Genomic DNA, 17,582 nt, shown 5'->3' on the forward strand with positions numbered 1-17,582 from the left:
AGGTATCTAAAATATTCCACTGTACAACATATAAAAATGGTATCTGAGAAGCCAGAGACCAAAGAGAAACTGTGATTAAGGCACAAAGTTTATTTACATTCATAATTGTATAAACTGTCTTCTAATTCGTATTTACAACCCCATTGTTTCTGTATTCTGAATTATTCCTTCACATTTTCTGATATTTGGCATAATGTTCGAACACTTAATACACACTGACCTCCCCTTCCAATACCACACACAAGACTAAATAAATACTAGAGAAAAAAATTAAGATATTATTTGAAGGCTTGATCTTCAATTTACTTCAAGATGACAAAAGAATCAGTTTCTTGTGCTGAGCTACTACAAGAGTGAAGACTTAAGATGTAATTTACTTGGAAAGCATATTACGCCTGCACAAGCACCACTGAATAAAACTAATAAAAATCTGCCAAGTACTATGTGATTAGCCGGCTGGTTTCTATGTCCCATCGCTGTCATAATCTTCTATTATCATGCTGTCTTCTTCCATGTCTTCCTGCACTGAAAAGGGCTGAGGCTGGCTCGCAGGCAGTTCACTCCCACTATTCTGACTCAAGGGAGGAGACCAAGTTTCAGGATCAGCGGTTTGAGTGGGTTCATCCCGAGATTCCTCCGCAGGCTGCCCTCCGTTAAGCTGGGCTTCATCTCCACTTTCTGGGTCTATCATTCCATGCTCCCTGTCAGTCAGGGCTTCCATTTTCAATCTGCCAGATTTATAATGCAGGTATTAATAACCAAAAGAGGGGATTCCTTTAAATTATACCACAAGTATGATGATTATGAAGGCATCTCTTGTAGCTTTCATTTACCTTCATTCTACTTTTTATCCAGGCCCTTTAATTTATTTAACAATATAAACAGAAGTACAAGGTAAATTACAAATTGTGAATAAATCATTACAACTTACAATACAAACAAGCTGATTAATGTCTTTAGTAAAAGTTCTTACAAATTAAAAGAAAAAAATTAAATAGAAAAAGACACAACAAACAGAAAATGTACAGAAAAAATATCAGTGGTAATGAAATAAATTGTTCAACTTAAATTATAATTTTAAAAATGGAAATTAAAATAATTAGCTACTACTGTCATCTTTTAAACTGGCAAAGACTTTTTAAAATAATAAAACCCAGTGGATACAAGATACACTAAAGAGGGCATAAAATTGTCAACATACTTTTAGAAGCAATCTGGCAATAGAGAGCAAAGGCCTCAGAAAGATGTATATTCATTGATCCAGCAATCTTATTTCTAGGAATTCATCCTAGAAATAGTATTTGATGTGCATAATGATTTAGCTATAAGGAAGTCTGTGATAATAAAAGTTGGAAATAAGCTAAATGTACAAAAATAAGGTATAGGTTGAATTATAGGAAACTATGCAGCTATTAAAATATTAATTAGCTAAATATTAATATTTAATATCAATATGAAGCAAAGATAATGTTAAATGTGATCATCATAAATGAAAGATAACAGACTAGTCATTGTAATAAGTAGCACTGACAAATCCTGCCTCCCAAGTCAAATCAAGTAGCTAAACCAATAACAGTGCTTTTGTAGTTACTGGTCATTTCAGGCTACAAACATAAGCTAAGAATATCTCTTAACAGGAAAGCTGAAAAGGGATTTCCAGGTATGAAAGATTTGTTGAACTAGAGGATTTAAAGATTCCTCTGCCTTTGTGATTCCATGATTCTATTAAGTCTGCTTTCTATTGTAAGCTGGTGAAAATATGCTTTTAAATGTAATAAAATGATGGGTCTACAATACAATCATATGATCTTTAATCACTGGATCCAATATGTAGTTCTTGGGTTTAACAGATAACATTTACTGAATGTATATTGAAAAAAAAAGATAAAGTATTCAATGGACATTTCAGTAACAGCTCTTGAAAATTAAAATCAGCATACCTTCCAAAGTGTCGTGTTAGAGGAAGCCTTCCAATATCTTGGATAAAAGAAATCTGAGCTGAAACAGAAAAATTTTAAAAGCTTTAAATAGACATCTGTCCAAAGAAGATACACAAGTGGCCAATAATGACATGAAAAGATGCTCAAATTCATTAATAAGGAAAATGTAAATCAAAACCACTAGGTACTATTTCATACCCCTTACGATGACTATTATCAAAAACAAACAAACGAACAAAACAAAATGGTTCGACAAGAATGTGGAGAAATCAGAACCTTTTTGTATTGTTGCTGGGAACATAAAATGCTGTAGCTGATGTGGAAAATGGTAAAAATGAAAGATAGAATTACTGTATGATCTTACAATTCCACTTCTGGGTATAGACCCAAAAAGGAACTGAAAGTAGGATCTCAAAGAGTTATTTGTATACCCATGTTCAAAGCAGCACTATTTCCAACAGGCAAAATGTGGAAGCAATTGTCTATTGACAGATGAATGGATAAACAAAATGTGGTATATACATAATAGCCTTAAAAAAAAAAATTCTGACACATGCTATAACATAAATAAACTGTGATGATATGCTAAGTGAAATAAGTCAATCACAAAAAACAAATACTGTATGATTTGAATTATGTGAGTTAGCCGGAATACTCAAATATATAGAGACAGAAGATGGGTGGTATTGGCAGGCGTGGTGAGGTAGTATTTAATGTATATAGTTTCAGTTTTGTAAGATGACAAAGTTCTGTAGATTGGCTGAACAAAAGGTGAATATGTTTAGCACTACTTAACTGTATACTAAAAATGGCTTAAGATGATAAATTTTATAAGGAAACATTTCCTCAAGAAAATCAAATAAGAGTCTGCAAAATTTGAGCCGTGACCTGCTCCTTCCTTTCCTCAGCTTTAGGGAGCCTTCGCTCCACCTAGGTGCACCCAAAAACACAGGGCTCCCTTGCTGGTGAGTGTGTCTAGACAAAAGTTTGGAGCTCCCTTTCTCCACCCAGTCTCCACCCATAGGATGGAAGCTCTCTCTATTCCAGTGGCACAGCAGGCCAAGAATACTGCCTCCTCCACAAACTGGGTGGCCCTCGCCCCAGCTCATTCGTAGGGCAGAGGGTCCACATGGGGAAAGGCCAAGCCAAGATGATCAGAGGTTACCTCCAGTTGAATACACACCCAGAATAGTGGCTCAGGGATTTTGCCCTGGGGAAAGAGGAATTCCATAGGAAAGAAGAGCTCTGAAGATTTACCCAAAGGATCTGACTTTATTTAAAACAAAGTGTGGAGAAGCTCAGGAGTAAGGACCTTCCTGAAATCAATGCCTCCTCTAAATTAAGAGTAACAAACTAAACATAAGCCAGCTACTTCATCAGAAAGAACCAGAGAAACTGACAGCCAAAAAGAGACCTCCTGGGGTCAGAACAAATCTGAGACATGCCTCAAAGTCTACGCTTCCCAAATTTAAACTGATCAGACTGTGGAATAATTTATGCCTCTGGCACCGTTGAAAACAACAGAGCAATCAGCTTGTAATTAATTAGTGGAGCAGAACAGATGGGTGTAATATCAAACAAGGCAGACAGTTGAATCGATAAATAAGAGCAGTCAAAGAGATCTTTGCTAAAACCACTGTCACTCCAAGGTGATTTGGGTGTGCTCAAGGCTGAGCTCTCTGAGGAGTGACAAAGGCGTAATACTACAGGGGAAATTAGACTTTATTAAAGTGGTTTAGCTAAGTCACTAAACAAATAAGAAAACAAAAATAAAAAGCCCCAGAAGGTGGAAGGAAATCAGTATCCAGAATTGCTATGATAAGTAACCTAAAATATTCAATTTTTAACAAAACATTATAAGACTATGCAAAGAAATAAGAAAGTGTGACCGACCCATACACAGGAAAAGGGTAGGCAACCGAAACTGAGAGGACTCAGACATTAAACTTAAGAGAAAAAGACTTCAAAAGAGCTACTATAAATATGTTCAAAGAACAAAAGGAAACCATGCTTAAAAAAGCAAAGGGAGCTGTAATAACATCTCATCAAATACAGAATATCAATACAGAGACAAATTACAGAAAGAACTAAGTAGAAATTCTGGAGTTGGAAAGTACAATAACCCAAATGAAAAATTCACTAGTGGGGTTCAATAGTAGATTTGAATGGCAGAAGACAGTCAACTTGAACATATGTTGAGAGATTATGCAATCGAAGAGAAAATTGAATGAAGGAAAACAAACAAAGATATCAGCAGAATGTGGATACCTTTAAGCATCCCAACAAATACTAATGGAGAACTAGAAAAGAGGACAGAGAGAAAGGAGCAGAAAAATTACAAACAAATAATGTCTGAAATGACAAAGTACATAAAATTAAAGAAATGGGATTAAAAATTGATAATAAAAAGCCAAACATCCTATTTTTGACTAAATTTTATAAACCTTTTAAAAGTTTGCAAATCTAACACTATGAAGGCTCTTGGATACTTAGAGCTCTGTTTTTAGAATATGAATTTTCAACTAATGGATCAATGATTCTCTAAATGATTCCAATGTAAGTAATCTAAACCAGTACTTCTCAAACTCCTCAAACATCTCCTGCATAAGAGTCACTGGAGAATCTTGTTAAAATGCACGTTTTTTTAGTAGGTCTTGGGTGAGCCCCAGATTCCACATTTCTCTCAAGCTTCCAGGTGATGCTGATGTTCCCGGTCCAAGGAAACGGTTGCTAATCAAACTGATTCTCAGTCCTACAGCTAGGAGTGGGGACGTGGACCATGGCCAGCTAGCTACGCCAATGTGAGTTGGTGGCAGTCGAGCTGGGACTGAAAAAAGCCTACATTGTCAGGAGACATTAGACAGAGGAACTGAGTGAATAAATGCATTTAACAAAATGGGAGAAAGGTTTTCATTGTTCCAGAAGGGAGGTACAAATACTAAGAGAGAAAAAGTTAAACTCTGTGATGACAGAGTGAAATTGAAGGTATTGGTGTTAACTCATGTTACACACATACAAACACACACACACACAAACTTTCAAGCTTTGTATCACCGAAACAGCCTAGAAACAATGACACTCCAGCATACGTAGCGCCTAGATCCTAATTTCTAAATACCATTTCCAATAAAAAACAAACAACAAAAAACAAAAAACAGAGCTCCTTGAAATTCCTGATTCCAGGACTAAGGTAGGGAAAGCATAAGATGATAGAACATTTTCTATCAGAAAGAAAGTACTCAAAGAGTAACCAATACACATCAAAAGGTACAAAGCTACCTTAAAGTAGCCTGCATGGGCCAAATCTGGACAATTTGAGACCAAAATAAATGAGAAAAAGGAACTACAACTGAAAAAATAAAAATTGGGAGTCCATACTAATATAAACAGACAGACAAATGTGGGAGAAGCGATACCTCATAGTACAATTCACCAACATAAATGTAAAAAGAAAAATGCCATGAGAAAAGCACCATTTATTTGCCAGCCATCACAGATTTAGGAAATAATCATCCATAGATGCTATGACTAGTGGTGAAATTTTAATGAGAAAGTATTTTATCTCCTGATAAAATACTTAATAAGTTTATAATAGAAAACCTGAGCAATACCTTACCAAATAGTAAAACTTCTCCAATAACAGTAGAAATTGACATAATATTCTCTAGATATGACACACTGAGAAGAAAAGAGCCTCACTTCTGTGGTATTCCTGCCAAATATACATACCCTGAATCCGCTTATGAGAATCACCATACAAATCTGAGAAACAGTCTCTACATAGTAATTGTCCTATATGCTTCAAAAATGTCATCAACAAAAAAGATTCAAGTACTGTTTCGGATCAAAGGAGACTAAAGAGACACGGTAACTAAATACATCATGTGATTTTGTCCTGGATTCTGGACAAGAAAGAGAACAAGTTTTTGTTGTTATCGTACAAAGGAAGGACATTATTAGGACAACTGGCAAAAACTGAATCGAATGTGTATAAATTAGATGGTAGTATAGTATATCAAAGTTAATTTCCTGATTTTGATGTGTATACCATGGTTCTGTAGAATGTCCTTCTTTTCAGGAAATATATGCTAAAGTGCTTAAGAACAATGGGCATCATGTATGCAATTTACTCAAATATGGGTCAGAAAAAAATACATGTGTGTGGGTCCATGTAAAGAATGAGAGAGAATAAAAGGTAAATATGGTAAAATTTGGAAACAGGAATCTTGGTGAAAGATATATAAGCATTCTTTCCTACCATTTTTTAAACTTTTCCCCAAGTCTGAAACTACTTAAGAATAAGGTTAAAAAGCTATTATAATCTTCAAAATAATAGGCAAGGATAGGGAAATCTGTGGATTCTCACCCACAGATTAATCATATCCAATGCTCAAAAGTCATCCCACTTCTGCCTATGAATGTAGACTATTTTAAATCTTTTAAGTATTAATACTCTTAAAAGGCCATAAGATGAGATTCTTATTGCATGAAGGTAGACATTTACTTTAATCTTCTCTTTTTATCAGTCATATGGCAAATCTTATCTTTAAAATTTCTGAAAAGTTTGAGTCTGGGCAAAATGGTGTAGATGAAAAGACTCTGTTCATCCCTCTTGCGACCACATCAAAATTGTGATGGAAACATGGAGCAAAGCAAGCAGGGTTGCCTGGCTCTAGACGAACATAAGCCCTACAACTAGGGAGAGAAATAAGAAATCACCCTGCAATAATAGCAGGAAATAGGAGGGGGTGAAGACATGAGGCTTCCTGGTCCCGACCCGCTGAAACAGAAGCTACAGCAGCTGCAGCCAGAAAGCGTAGACAACCCTTAAAGGCCATGTCCGCGACCGAACTTTCACTGTGACACACTCGCTCGCTCTGAGCACTGGGCTGGGTGCTTCGGTGGCACCAGGGACTTACAGGGGGACATGGAGTCGTCAGAGTGAGGGCCAGAGTCAAGGCTTTCTCCTGAGCAGAAATGCTGGTGGTATCCATTGTTCCTGTTGAGTCCTCCCCCTTCCCAGTGTGCAGACACAGAACCACCATAGCTGAGACTATAAATAAGAGAGGTCCCTCGGCCCAGAAGACTCCCTGAAACTCTGCCTTCCCTAATTTGCAGCCCCATCCAAGCCACGTCCAGCTGTACCCTCGGTTAATCCGGTGTTCCTTGCTGAGCAGCTGCAAGACTCACACTAGTGGCAGCTGGCCTTGGTTTCTGGAGTGGCCTCTTGAAGTAACTGTAAGCACAGCATCTGTGGATTGCTTGCTGAATCGTTTTTGTTTTTCATTTTTTAATTTTTGAAAATTTAGTTTCAAGTACACAGTGCATTGGTTAGACATCTAGTTTATAAAATGATCCCAACTGCACCTTCCCTCCCCTGACCCTCCGCCTAGCCAAAGTATTAACACTAACTGCATTATCTGTGCCACGCTCTTATCCCCATGACCATCCATCAACTACTAATTTGTATTTGTTTAACCCTTCACCCCATTTTCCAAGCCCCCAAAATCTCCCTCACCTGTCCATCACCAAACTGTCCACTATATTTGTGAGTCTGTTTTTTAGTTTGTTCTTTTTATTCCTTAGATTCTGCATATAAATGAAATCATATAGTGTTTATTTCTGTCTAACTTAAACACCTTCTAGGTCCATCAAAGCTTTATCTTTTTACATCCCCTTCCTTTTCATATGTAGAGTCTTGTTTTCTTATCCTTTCAGTCTCCCTATCTTTTGGTTGGAGTATTTTACTCTTTTCCATTTGAGGTACTTGTTGATAGATATGTAGTTATTATTCGTGTTTGCGATACATGTTTTTTTCTTCTTAAAGAAATCCCTCCAACATGTCCTGTCATACTGGCTTGGTGGTGATAAATTCCTTTAGCTTATTTTTGTCTGGGAAGCTCTTTAACTGTTCTTCATCTCTAAATGATAGCTTTGCTGGATAAAGTATTCTTGGTTGTAGATCCTGGGTCTTCATCCTGTTGAATATTTTTTGCCCAGCCCTTCTGTCATGCATAGTTTGTTTTGGGAAATCAGCTGCCAATCTTATGTGTGCTCCCTTGCTTTTAATATTCTTTCTTTGTGGTTAACCTCTGGCATTTTAATTATGATGTGTCTTGGTGTGGGCCTCTTCAGATCCCTGATTTTTGGAATTCCCTGAGCTTCTTGGGGTTTTATGTCCATCTCCTTCACCAGGTTAGGAAAGTTTTCCAACATTAGTTCTTCAAACAGCTGTTCAACATATTGATTTTCTTCAGTTACGCTGATCCGACAAATATTTGGAGCCTAAATATTGTCCCATATCCTCCTTAAATTATTTTTATAGTCTTGACATCTTTTTTCTTGCCATTCTAATTGAGTGTCCTGATTGGCTTTCCTGTCCTCTAGATAGGGCATTGGATCCTCTTCTTTATTCACTTTGTTTATTCCATTTAATATACTTCTCATCTCAGATAATGTGTTCTTCATTTCAGATTGGTTCCCTTTCATAATTTCCACTTCCATTTTTATGTTTTTTTTTATCTCTTTGTTGACGTTCTCCCTGAATTTATCTACATTTCCCAAAAGTTCATTGAGCATCTTTATAACCAGTGTTTTGAACTCTGCATCTGTTAGATTACTTGACTCTATTATATCAGGATCTGTTCTATTCTCTCATGTAGTTTCTGCTTCTTTGTCTTCCCATTCTGGCTGCCTTTCCATGTCTGTTTCTATGTACTAAGGAAAGCTCCTAAGTCTCCTGGTCTTATTAGTGTGGATATGTGTGGTAGGTGTCCAGTGGCACAGTCCTGAGATGGGTTCAGTAGCAGGCCAAACTTAGCCCAAGCCTCTGCCCCTCCGGGACCACCTGTTAAGATTCAGCACGCAATCCACAGATGCTGTGCTTATAGTTGCCTCAAAAGGCCACACCAGAAACCGAGGCCAGCTGCTTCCAGTGTGAGTCCCAGCAAGGAGCACCTGACTTGCTGAGGATACACCTGGATGTGGCTTGGGTGGCACCACAAATTGGGGAAGTGGGTTTTCAGGGAATCCTCTGGGCAGAGCAACCTCCGTCATCCAGTTTGAAGACATCATGGCAATGGCGGTGCTGTGTCTGCACATTGGGAACAGGGAAGGTTCAACAGGGAACAATGGGTACTACTGGCACTTCTGTACAGAGTGAGTCTCGCCTCAGCCCTTGTTCCGACAATGTCTCCCTGTAAGTCCCTGGTGCCCCCTGTGTGCAACCTAATAGTACTGATGCTCAGAGAGAGCAGGGCCATCACTGCGAAAATCCGCTCACAGAAACGGCCCCTTTAAGAGGCATCTGCCACTGCTGCAGCCTCCGTTTCACTTAGACACTCGGACCAGGCAGCCCCATGTCCTCGCCCCGTCCTACCTTCTGCCGTTGCAGAGTGATTTCTTGGATTTCTCCCTAGTTGTATGGCGTGTTCCTCTAGATCTCAGGTGATTTTTCCTTGCTGCTACTCCTTGTTTCTGTTACTACTTTGATTTGGTCGCCAGGAGGATGAAAAGAGCCTCTATCATCTATATCATTTTTTTCTGCTTCCTGCTTACCAAATCTTAACAAGTGGCACCAGAGGGGCACAGGCTTGGGCTAAACTTGGTATGTAGCTGAGCCCTTCTCAGGACTGTGCCACTGGACACCTACCACACAAAGCCATGCTATAAGATTAGGAGAGTTAGGAGCTTTGCTTAGTATATAGCAACGGACACAAAAAGGCAGCCAAAATGGGAAGACAAAGAAGTAGAAACGAAATAATAGAACAGAACAGAGATCCAGGAAAAATGGAGTCAAGTAATCTAACAGATTCAGAGTTCTAAACATTGGTTATAAAAATGCTCAAGGAACTTAAGGGAAGTGTAGATGAATTCAGTGAGAACTTTAACAAAAAGATAAAAAACAAAAAATGGAAATGGAAATTATAAAAGGGAACCATTCAGAAATAAAGAATACATTTATCTGAGATAAAAAGCATATTAGAGGGAATCAACAGAGTAGATGAAGAAGAGGTTTGAACCACTGATATAGAGGATGGGGAAGCCAAGGCAATCAGAATGGCCAGAAAAAAGAAGATGAGACTATACTAATAACTTAAGACTCCTATGGGACAAAATTAAATGTAAAAACATCCATGTAATAGAAGCATCTAAAGAAGATGAGACCAAGTGGAAAAGCTATTTGAAGAAATAATGATGGAAAACTTCCCTAACCTAGTGAAGGAAATAGACATAAAACCCCAAGAAGCTCAGAGTCCCAAAAAAGATGAACCCATAGAGGGCCACACTAAGACACATTATAATAATTAAATTGCCAAAGGTTAACTACAAAGAGAAGATCATAAGAATAGCAAGAGAAAAACAGCTAGTTACCTACAAGGGAGCACGCATAAGACTGGCAGCTGATTTCCCAAAACAAACTATGGCAAAAAAGATTCAACAGGATATTTTTAGATCCCATTGAAGGGCTGGGCAAAAAATATTCAACAGGATGAAGACCCAGGATCTACAACCAAGAATACTTTATCCAGCAAAGCTATCATTTAGAGATGAAGAACAGTTAAAGAGCTTCCCAGACAAAAATAAGCTAAAGGAATTTATCGCCACCAAGCCAGTATGACAGGACATGTTGGAGAGATTTCTTTAAGAAGAAAAAACATGTATCACAAACATGAATAAGGAATGGTAATAACTACATACCTATCAACAAGTACCTCAAATGGAAAAGAGTAAAATACTCCAACCAAAAGATAGGGAGACTGAAAGGATAAGAAAACAAGACCCCTACATATGCTGCCTGCAAGAGACTCACTTTAGATTAAAAGACACACACAGACTAAAAGGAAGGGGATGGAAAAACATATTGCATGATAGACCTAGAGGGTATTGCGCTGAATGAAGACAGAGAAAAACAAATACATGATTTCACGTATGTGTGGAATCTAAAGAACAAAATAAACAACAACGAAAAAGGAACCAAACTCATAGAAAGTATTTTGAGAGCTACTAGATGGAAGGCAGTTTGGGGGGATGGTAAAAAAGAGCAAAGGGGTTAAGAAATACAAATGGATAGTTACAAAATAGTTATGGAGATATAAGGCACAGCATAAGGAACATAGTCAACAATGCTGTCATAAATATGTAAGGGAGAAGAGAGGTACTAGGTTTAATACCTCTATAGTATGCTATCTATAATCAAAAAAAACCTCATTGAATTTCACAATGTAGATATGAGCAACTAATTGCCCATTATATTTCAATAAGCCGGAAAACAATACCTGAAGTTTGATGAGTTATGTGGTTGATTAGTAACATTTTAAATATTATGCAAACTCTCTGTTCTATCTTGAAGATTAGCATCACAGATAATGTGACCTAGGGCTATTAATGAAATATGGCCTTTAAAATACACAGTAAAAAAGAATAAATGATGGAAAAATAAAAAGGCAAACCTCAGGAGACATAAATTGTGCAAATGTGCATTGCCATAGATAATACTTGAGCACTATAATTTCATAACTTGGAAAGACAATGTAAATATACTATTAATGGACATCATAATATTGAAATCAAAGTATTAATGAGGTTATTTTAAATTTTGAAAAAGTTAATTTTAATATATTTCAGCATTGTTGCTTTATGAAGTTAATGTCTGTGTCAACTCAAATTAATATTTTGAAATCATAGCCCCTAATATGATGGTTTTAGGAGGTGGAGCCTTATGAAGTAATTAAGTCATAAGTGTGGAGCCCTCCTTATAAAAGGCACCCCAGACAGAGCTCTCTCTTGTTTTACTCTCTACCATGTGAGAAAATGAAAAGATAGCCATCTGCAAACTAGGGAGTAGGTCCTCACCAGACACTGGGTCAGCTGGTACCCTGATTTTGGACTTCCCAGCCCTCTAGAGAGCTTTAACACTAACTTATAATATATGGAATGCTATTCATGGTATATGACATAAGCAAATTAAAGCTTATACTTAATGTGTGTATATGCACGGAAAAAAGTCTGGGAGAATTTACACCAATCTGTCAAAAGGAATTACCTGTGGTTATAGAGAACTTTCAATTTTTACTTTATATAGTCCTGCATTACCTTATTTCTTTTTAATCAAAAAACATGTATTAATTCTGGATCAAAAAATAAATGAAAAAAAAAAAGTTTCACTAGTAAATAGCAATGAGTTGACCCACAAAAAGATAGTTATAAAACAGTACTTCTTGGAGAAAAAAATAACCCATGTTATTACCTTGATTTCTCATTGGAATGGTTAGCAAAGCAAGGTATGGCAACAACTGAGTTTGGAGGCATAAAGATGGTAAACAGAAGTCAGAAAAAAGTGCTTTTGCTGCCAGACAATTTTCCCGATACTGTATTGAAGCAAAAGACAAAATTAAAAATAACATTAAAAATATGGATATATATTCCTAGACACACTAAGTTTATTATATCACTAAAGTCTGGGCTTATATGCTACAAATACACTTTTTAAAGATTATATGTAATAGCCCTTTATAACTATCCTAGCATTTTATCTAATAAAGCATTTTACCTACACAACTATTTCACATTTGACATAACAGCAATAATAATATTTTTTTAAGACTTGAGGTAGAAGGAAAAAAACCTTAAATATCAAGAATTCTGTTTTTGAGCATACACACATCACAAAATATGTAAGGATATTGTTTCTCAGTGAAAGAACTTATTTTCTTCAGGTAACACAGGTGCTTGTTTGGCTGATAAGGAGAAAAGCACAACCTTGCCTTCAAGGAGCTTTGAGTCTTAGAGAAATAATTCATATATGTAATGCATAATTAATATACATGCTAAAAAGACTAGAGGAAGTCAATAATGAACATAAACTGCTTGAATGTCATAAGATTACCTAAGAAATCTGTTGGAAAAAATGTCTTAACTTATGAATTATAGACTTATATTTAGCCATATGATTTTAGAACTGGAAGACATCTTAGAGATGACCTAGTCCACGGGGTCTCAGATTCAGAAGCTACAGAGGCCAGGCAGGTAATATAGATCAGTGAGGTGGAACAGTTGGAGACAGTGGTGCCGACCACTCCTGTCTCCAAGGGCCAGATGCAATCTGGCGTGAGCAGATCACTGCCATGTAAAAATATGACCCAGTGTTACCATCCTTTCCTTTTTTTTTTCTTTTTTGAGATTCTAGAAATTCTGAAGCCAGAAATCTATATCTAGGTTTTAATAATACTAATTTTTACAGACTGGCAATTCATTAAAAAAAAATTCTGTGTGTGTGATAGTCAACTTGTGGGGCATTTGTTTTTGACTTCTGGAATTCAATCTTCTCCATTTATAGCTGTGGAAAATATATGCTTATTAGTTAAATAACTTGTCCAGATGGTGAGAGGCAAAGCCAGGATTTATTTTCAATTAAAACTAAAATATAACTATACTTTGATTCCAGTAACAGTCAACTAATACGTATTTGCTTTCAAATTTTAAGTTTTTTCCTTGAAAAATTACTGAGCATTTAAGAAGACTATCCTTTTACATTTTTGCATAATTTTAAGAAAATTGAGTCATCATATTCATTCAAGATGAAACATTATTTTCTAACTTAAAAAAATAACTTTACTGACATATAATTCACATACCATAAAGTTCACCTACTGAAAGTGTAGAACATTTATTTATTTATTTATTTTTACCTTTTTATTTATTAGAAACCACTGGGGTTTGTGCAAAGGTCGAAAACTTGATCCTCCTCCTTGGCAATGAGCAAATCCTCGGGCTTTGTTGGAATGTATCACGCCTCTCGTAGCTACAGATGTACTATATTCCCTGAGTAAAGAACGTGTCTGAAAAAGGGGATAAGATGTAAAATAAAGAAAATGAGATATTTATAAAATAGTACTAGTGTTACTATGAGCTCCAAAAAAAGACTAACCATATTTAATTGCTGTATTTTTGCTTTTTTTCAAAATCATCGCATCTCTAAAAGTAATATGCTACAAGATTATTTAAAGTATATCTAACCGAGAAATATCAATGAAATGCTACATGTAAACTGGATGTTGGATGGGCTTGGGAGAAAACTTTAAATACATTTTGAGACAACTAGGGAAATCAAAATAAGGATAGCATGTTACTGAATTAATGTTAATTTTCTTAGGTGTGATGCGCTATATATAATACTTGTAATAAGAGTAATGTCCTTATGCATATTTAAGTATTAAGTGTCATGATGTTTGCAATTATTTTCCAATTCTTCAGCCAAAAACAAGTGTGTAAATACAGAGATTAAGCAGATGTGGCAAAATGCAAAAAAAATGCTAAATAAAAGTTAGATATACAGGTATTTATTGTACTGTTCTTTAAATTTGTCTATAGGTTGGAAAATTTCAAAATAAAAAAAGAAATATAAAAAAATCAGGCAAATATAACTGCTAAATAATGAAACTAAATATGAAACAGACATTATGTTTTTTAATTGTATCTTTTCTAATTTTAATTTTTAATGTTATTTCAATATTTATAACAGAAATATTAGCATATCAAAACAGTGTTAACCAACAGAACTTTCTGAGATAGAAATGTTTTGTATCTGGGCTGTTCAGTACAGTAGCTACTAGCTACATGTAACTAGAACAGTGCCTAATGTGACCAAGGAACTGAATTTTTAATTTAATTTAAATAGCCACCACATATGTCTAGTGGCTACTTTACTGGTAAGAGTAGTGTTAAACGTTAAAAAAAAATTACAAATTTTATAGTGAATAATTTCAAATTTGTGAAAAAAATATAAAACTGGCAGAAAATATAGAAAGAAGCACAATTCTTTCCCTTTTAGTCACTTTTTGATGGTTGTCAAAATTTCTGAATATATAATTTTATAATCAGAAAAGAATTTTAGAAAAGATTAGTGTTACATTCTTACCAGAAAAATCAGATTAACTGCGGAAGCTTCATTACAATGGGTTGGATGAATTAATTTTATCATAGTTATTAAAAAGTTATATAAAATCATGTAAAATAATTAAAAGTAAACATTCTTTCTCAATTTTGAGGAAATATTCATAAACAAACACATTTAAGTCAGATGGTCTTACATTCCAGTCACCACTGAGGATATCTGCAAAACTCAGAAATTCACTGGCTCTCACAAGATCATCTATTTCCATGAAGAAATCTACGTAGTTTTGGTGAAGATATAAATTAAATAACTCTCCTGGCATGTGCGACATTTCTACTACTTCCTATAATATGAGAAAAAGCACATATATGTAATTTTGGTAAAAATGCAGTGGTCAAATATATATGCCCACAAATGTAAATAATCTCTGTCTTGTAAATAGTACTAAGGTTTATTTAAGACTTTACCTCAGGTTGAACAAGTAATGTATCCCGTTCATACTCTGATAAATGTGAGGGCAATCGAGGTGAGTCTAATTCTGTTAAAGATGCTCCTATAAAAAAATTTCTCGAATTATTAAAAATAATATCATCTTAATAGTTATGCAGTACCTCTCATTTGAAGTTTTTAACATGTTAGACACAAAAAGCCCCAAACACTAAGCGAGCTGTTAAAATAAAAAAATAAAATAATTGAAAAGTTATATGAGAGTTACCTCACTATCAGCAAGAAAAATTTAGAATTCTGACGCCTAGATTTTGGATTTTCTAGAATTAACATATTTGATCTCTTAAAGCACTCCACCTTTTACCTTTCCAGCTCTGAGCTGCTTTCTTCTTCTGATTCTCATCTCAATATAGAGGTATTTACTGCTTTATGTTACTATGCTCTCTCTGCATGAGAGAATAGGAAAACCCATTCCCTTATGCAAGAGGTTATAAAAGAATGTTGAGGAGGAAAAGGGGGGAAGGGAAGGGACCAGTGTGGTCAATTTGGTCCAGAGGGGCCAGGAACAGTGGAATGTCTTCACTTCCACCTAAGTGATGTCTGTTTCATTTTCCTCAGGTGGCATGAATGTTTCTATCTAGAATTCCCAACTTCTGACTACCTGGAAAGAAGAAATTGAAAGACATAAGCCTAAAACAAGAAGGATGCCAGAAGTGAGGAGGGAATAAAGCAGAAATATAGACACAACAGAATAGAAAGAGGGAAAGAAAATAAGATGGAAAGCAGGTAGAAGAGGCATTTGCAGAGTTTTATAGGAAGACAAAAATAGTAGTTTAAAGCAATTGGTTTTTTGGAAACCAGATAATGGTCTCAGATAATAAGAGGCATGATGGGTATGAAGCTTCAGTGAATGTCTGTGTACATTTGTGCCTCTGATGCAGCTTTTTTATAAGAGATTTTAAAAACTATCTGAAAGAATATTGAGGATATTGTACACTTAAGACTTTTACAGTTCATAGTTTTTTACTTTTTGTTATAGAAAACTTCTGAACCACAGCAATGGTTTTCTTTAAAAAAAAAATGTGTAAGTTGTTTTAATCTTTATAAACATCACAGCATATCTATTTAAAATTTTCAATTTTCTTCCTTCAGGATAAGACTGAAAACTAATATTTTCCATATAAAGAACAGAGTTTGGGATTCTATTGAAAGGAGAGATGATTTGAGAACTTAGAGATGGGTGACTGGGATAGAGGGACTGAAGGAAAGCAGGCATTAAAGACAGAAAAGGGGAATGGAACAACTGGAAGAGGAGCTAGTGAAGAGAAAAGAAAAATCTAAGAGATTTCAAAGAAACTTTAAATTACCTGGCAATTTGCCCAGAGCTCTGGTAGCCAGAAGGCAGTGCTAAGAGGGCTTTGTGAGACTAATACTTGCCACTAACGGTCTAGATGGAACGACAGCTTACCTTCAGCAAACTATAATTTTAAAGACTTACAAACATGAATATGGTCTACAGTAGTTAGTTTTTATGTTTAATTCTACTCATATACTAAAAACTCTAAACATACTTTCCTGCTTTGTCTTAGACCTTGCCAAACAGTATCTGCCCTAGTTCTTTCTTATAACAGAACCAAACACATGACATTTTTAAAAACATGGTATTTATTTCAGTTGTAAGACTAATATCTAACAGATTTTTAAAAATGTATAAGATTTCCTTACTTTTGCAATATAGTATTTTCCCCAAAGCTCTGAAGAGAAAGAGAGAAACATCTTTGCCACCAATAGCCTGGACCTCTTGATTTTCAAAAACCTTATCAGGCTTTTTTCTTCTTTTTGATTTTGACAGTGCAGCATCTGATTTTAATGAAGACATGCCTTTTTTCCTTGGACATAAACTGTTCCCTCCTAAATAACATACACCCAAATGAAAATAAAATTAAAATATGAAAGCTAAAACTGAGAACATTTCATATATAGTTACAAAAAGCATTCTAATTAAAATATATTTTTCTAGTAAACAATAATTATAAAATACGTGAACTGAGTCACGTGGGTTGCTAAACTATTAAAAACAGAACAACTGTCTTCTAAAAGTATCTCATGACACAGATTTCAAGTTTTCATATAAACAAAGGACATACTCTCTAATATAGTCATATCACCTTGACAGTGTTATGTGCAAGGTACTGGTTCCTGGTGCATGGTATGTAATAACTAATTTAATTCTCATAACTCTATTAGAAGAAAACTATTAGTATACAGATCTTAACAAATGAGATATAGAGGTTAAGTAA

General features: G+C 35.4%; 1 protein-coding gene across 4 annotated transcripts in view; it reads right to left on the reverse strand.

The window, feature by feature from the left end:
• Positions 1-70: 70 nt before the first annotated feature.
• The window catches only part of RAD17 (RAD17 checkpoint clamp loader component), a 35,461-nt gene continuing 17,949 nt past the window's right edge, over positions 71-17,582 (reverse strand). For 3 of the 4 annotated variants that reach the window (XM_036225556.1, XM_036225557.1, XM_036225558.1), the window contains 7 exons: positions 17,008-17,193; positions 15,303-15,388; positions 15,032-15,178; positions 13,631-13,780; positions 12,190-12,310; positions 1,941-1,998; positions 71-728 (listed from right to left, as the gene is read on the reverse strand). In XM_036225556.1, the coding sequence (XP_036081449.1) occupies positions 464-728; positions 1,941-1,998; positions 12,190-12,310; positions 13,631-13,780; positions 15,032-15,178; positions 15,303-15,388; positions 17,008-17,193 (1,013 nt within the window). In that variant the 3' untranslated portion in view covers positions 71-463. The remainder of the gene's footprint in view (positions 729-1,940; positions 1,999-12,189; positions 12,311-13,630; positions 13,781-15,031; positions 15,179-15,302; positions 15,389-17,007; positions 17,194-17,582) is intronic. The other variant, XM_036225559.1, reaches the window with a different exon arrangement.

Source organism: Rousettus aegyptiacus, unplaced genomic scaffold (assembly GCF_014176215.1).
Source record: "Rousettus aegyptiacus isolate mRouAeg1 unplaced genomic scaffold, mRouAeg1.p scaffold_m13_p_8, whole genome shotgun sequence".
Taxonomy (NCBI): domain Eukaryota; kingdom Metazoa; phylum Chordata; class Mammalia; order Chiroptera; family Pteropodidae; genus Rousettus; species Rousettus aegyptiacus.